Genomic DNA, 3,947 nt, shown 5'->3' on the forward strand with positions numbered 1-3,947 from the left:
AAATGTGAGATAAAATATGAATTTGGGAGGAGTGATTATTATAGGGGAGAAAAATAGCAAATATTATTCTATCCATTGTTTGGAATAAGAAGGAAAGTAGGGACTTGGAAAAGTTCATAGTACGAAAACACTAAAATGATGTTTGAAGATTAAGATGTTGCTTTCTAGTTTCTACTCTTGTTCTCTTCGTTTCCGAGGGCTTAAAATGAAAGATTACCCAATCAATTTTAAACCTAAATTATAGATACCAATTCAATTCTGCATTTTATAATTTCACAATTTAGTTTTAAACCTATGCATGAAGTTTCAATGTATTCTTCTCGGTCAATTTTATAGGGAAACCACTGACATTGTGGTCTAATTATCATCAATCATTAGTGGTTTCTAGCAAAAAAATAGTTGTAATGACTATATTGAAATTTTGTGTAAAGCTTTGGGACTCAATTGACAATTGAATTTTTTTATCTCATTAGCATTCGTACAATAGATTTAAAACTGATTGGGCAATTTCCTAAATCATGGGCATAGTCAATGAAAGATGGTCAATTTTAAACTCTTTTTAATGAAGAGCATGAAAAGAATTGTCTTTTAGTTAATCGTGTCCAAACAAGTCACATAGGGTCATGTCAACGCTAGCTCGTTAATTTAAGGTTTTATATGGTTAATTTAAGGTTTTATAGTGAAGAGCACAAAAGGATAGTCTTTTAGCTTGGTGTTCTATTCGAACCTAATTAATAATTGTTGGCTTTCGACGTGTTGACCAAAGGTGAATAATACGCCTTCGTCCTCTTAACCCTGAAAGAGAAGTTCCTGATTTTTCCTCTATAACTTCCCGGGGAAGTTCTCTGTTTTACTTCTATTCCTATTCCCCATTCCTTCTCCTATAAAAAGCCCGACACTCTTGACATACCATCACCTTGTTCTCGAAGAATCAGCAACATTCTTCGCAAGTACTGGTGTGAAGTAGCTCATAATCTTCCCCACTCCGGTAATGTAAGAAACCCACCTGCTCCTCCTTCTCCTTCGCATTTAGAGTATCGGCTGAAGAGAAACATCTGTGTTGTTTGCTAAATCTGATCGTGCAGAAGCAGCAGCCAATGGATGCACAGAATGATGTTAACCGGAGAGAATTCAGGTGGACAATCAGCAAGTTTACTAGGCTGACTGCGCAGAAGCTTTACTCTAATGCATTCACAGTTTCTGGTTGTAAATGGTACTTCAAAAGTTATTATTTTCGTTATTGCGTTATTTCATGATGATCGCACGTTCATGGTGTGGCCAAATGATTCTCGCGTCGTCCGATCCTTTTTGAGCAGGAGAGTTCTGGTATTCCCGAAGGGAAACAACACACACCATTTGTCGCTGTACCTCGATGTCCCTGATGCTGCGACGTTGCCGAACGGGTGGACCAGACACGCCAAGTTCAGCTTGAGTGTGATCGATCAAATCGATAATGCTCGCTCTTTTAAAGAAGGTTTGTTCTTGAATTGGCTCGACTTTTCTTGGAATATCTTCTTTTCAGTGTGAGGGTATGATGGGTTTCTCTCTGATTGGCTGTGCATCTAGATTTCGAGAAACCAGTGTTGTGACTTGAAGTAGAACGAGAGTTTTAGATGAGAAAAAGAACAGGTGAGAAGATGTAGAAAGAGAGATCTTGAGCTGAGAGAGAGCATGTGTTTCCTGCGTTTCATTCGTTAAGCTTCTCAAAGGCAGGTGAGCTTCTAACATGAGCGCACAACGATCCCGAGGTTACTGATTAAAGAATTTAGGGATTTAAGTTACTAAGCAACTTGTCCAGGGGTGGAGGAGTTGGGGATTGACTGCGCCTAGATGATCCAAATGTTGATCCAGCAAAAAGAGAGGAGCGACAACTTGAGTTAAATATAGCTGGTGGTCTTAAAGATGTGAGCTGTCAGTTTATTGACTTTTTATTTATTTGTTTGTTTTATGAATTTTGTTGCTTTAGCTGATCGAGGGGAGTTGTTTGCTTCTTTTGTTAATATTTTGCCTGACCGACAATTCCACATTCTAGTTCATGGTCTCCAATGTCTCCTTCACATATTATGCTCTGGTGTTGTAGTAAACGAGTTTTTGAATTCGTCTCCTGAATTCTGCAGAGGCGCAACATCATTTTACTGCGAGGAAGAGAGACTGGGGTTTCACAAGGTTCATTCCATTCGCTGGGCTTCATAGTCCTTTGCGGGGATACTTAGCAAATGACATCTTGGTGATTAAAGCCGAAGTTTGCGTCTTAACAGTTACTCCTCCAGTGAACATTCAGCCAGCTAGACCAACTAATAAGTTTGATTCCTATTTTACTAGTCTGGAGGAATTCGTCAAAGTTGCTGAGACTAATGGTGTTAGTGTAGGATCATGTTTATGCCACCAAAATGCTGCTTTGACTGCTGAAATTCCTAGCTTAGAAGAAATTGGGAAGGCTAAGCAGTCGTTGAAGGAATGCCTTTCGGATCTCTTTAAATTGAATATGAAAGAGAAGCTATCTGAGGCACTATCTACTTTAAGCTTAGCCAGAACTGGATTATCATTGGAGCAACAAAAAGCAATTGAGACATTTCAGGCCAATTTCAATGATTTCACTTCCGACTTCTTAGCATTTGAGCAGGACAATGCTGAGTTTGAGCTGCATAAACTTCAAAAGGATCAAAGGTTCTCTATTATGAAGAAGAGCCAGGAGACTCACATCTTGTATAGGCAGTTGATGGATGACCTCATCATGGAAGAAGAAGAGCTCAAGAGAAAGACAGGGGAAGTGAAGTCCAGGAAGGAGAAGCTTCTCTCAGACTGGGAGATTTTGCTGGTTGAGTCTGAAGAAGCGAAGTTGGGCTATAAAGATGAGCAGAAGAAAGTAGCAGAGGCTGAGGAAAAGAAGAGAATAGCAGAAGAAAGGATGTCTAGATCAACCACTGCTTGGTCAAATTTGAAAGCCCAATTCTGTTAAAATTTACGGTTACAAATAGGTTATGATAAATTGTTCACTTAAGAATGGAAACTGCGTTTTAGCTTGACTGTTTGTTGGCCAAGGTTCAGCAGAACAATTTTTTAGAGTTGGTCATGTGGTTGCAAATCATGTTAGTTTAGTCAGCATGTGGGTCAAATATGTACGTATGTATGTACGTATGTATGTATGTCTATAGGGTTAGTTCTTGATGTCTTGATATGAATTGCGTTGTCATCGTGCTTTTTGCCCTTGGAGCTTCGATATTCTCACAATTCTGATGCGCTTTCCCGAGTGTTGTTCTGTCAATATGGGACGATCGAGTTGTTCCTTCACATAAAACCTTCTTGATATGACTCACGCATTGGGTGGCTTTAGTGATAAGGCTATTCCGGTATCCACATCCCATGAGGTGGAGCCTCTCAGCCTAAGGAATTCATTACAGTCTCGGCGATTTGTTTTAGGAGAGTTTACCTTGTCCTGTAAGGGATTGTCCCTTGTATTTGAGCTTGGAATCACAAAACAAGGATACTAACTGATGGTTAGGATTGTTCATACAAGGAGAGAGCTACAAACATGGGCCTCTAGTGTTGGGGATGTTGTTGGTAATTACAGAAGAAAAACAATTGACGCTTTCAATTTCTCCAGACAAATAGCAATGAAAGACATTTTAGTTTTGGTCGCGATGCACAGAACATAATGCTGTGTCCATAGTTCTCTGGAAAAAGGGCATTTGCGACATGGATTTTCATCATGTCCTTAGGCGATCCAAGGTTTTTCGTTTTGATGTTTTTGGGCACAGCACCATCGTTGGGATAAGAACTTCGGAGTTTGGAACTGCATAATCAAGTACAATTGAGCTCTCATTTTATTGGGCGGTATTTACTTTGTTTAACAAGGATAATGAACGACCTAAAACACAATCTCGTTCTCTGGGGCATTTTATTCTGGAGGTTCTGGCCAAAGTAACCTTTTGCGTCCAAGCTAGAAG

The 3,947-nt window shown here is 39.5% G+C and overlaps 1 protein-coding gene across 1 annotated transcript; it reads left to right on the top strand.

Moving 5' to 3' along the window:
* Positions 1 to 880: 880 nt before the first annotated feature.
* Positions 881 to 3,207, top strand: LOC104427534 (MATH domain and coiled-coil domain-containing protein At2g01790-like). The gene is made up of 4 exons (XM_039310452.1): positions 881 to 993; positions 1,086 to 1,213; positions 1,317 to 1,474; positions 2,118 to 3,207. Exons 2-4 carry the CDS (start codon positions 1,098 to 1,100, stop codon positions 2,957 to 2,959), a joined length of 1,116 nt encoding a protein of 371 aa, XP_039166386.1. The 5' UTR covers positions 881 to 993; positions 1,086 to 1,097; the 3' UTR covers positions 2,960 to 3,207.
* The last annotated feature ends 740 nt before the right edge of the window (positions 3,208 to 3,947 follow it).

The sequence above is a fragment of the Eucalyptus grandis genome, chromosome 1 (assembly GCF_016545825.1).
Source record: "Eucalyptus grandis isolate ANBG69807.140 chromosome 1, ASM1654582v1, whole genome shotgun sequence".
NCBI classification, from domain to species: domain Eukaryota; kingdom Viridiplantae; phylum Streptophyta; class Magnoliopsida; order Myrtales; family Myrtaceae; genus Eucalyptus; species Eucalyptus grandis.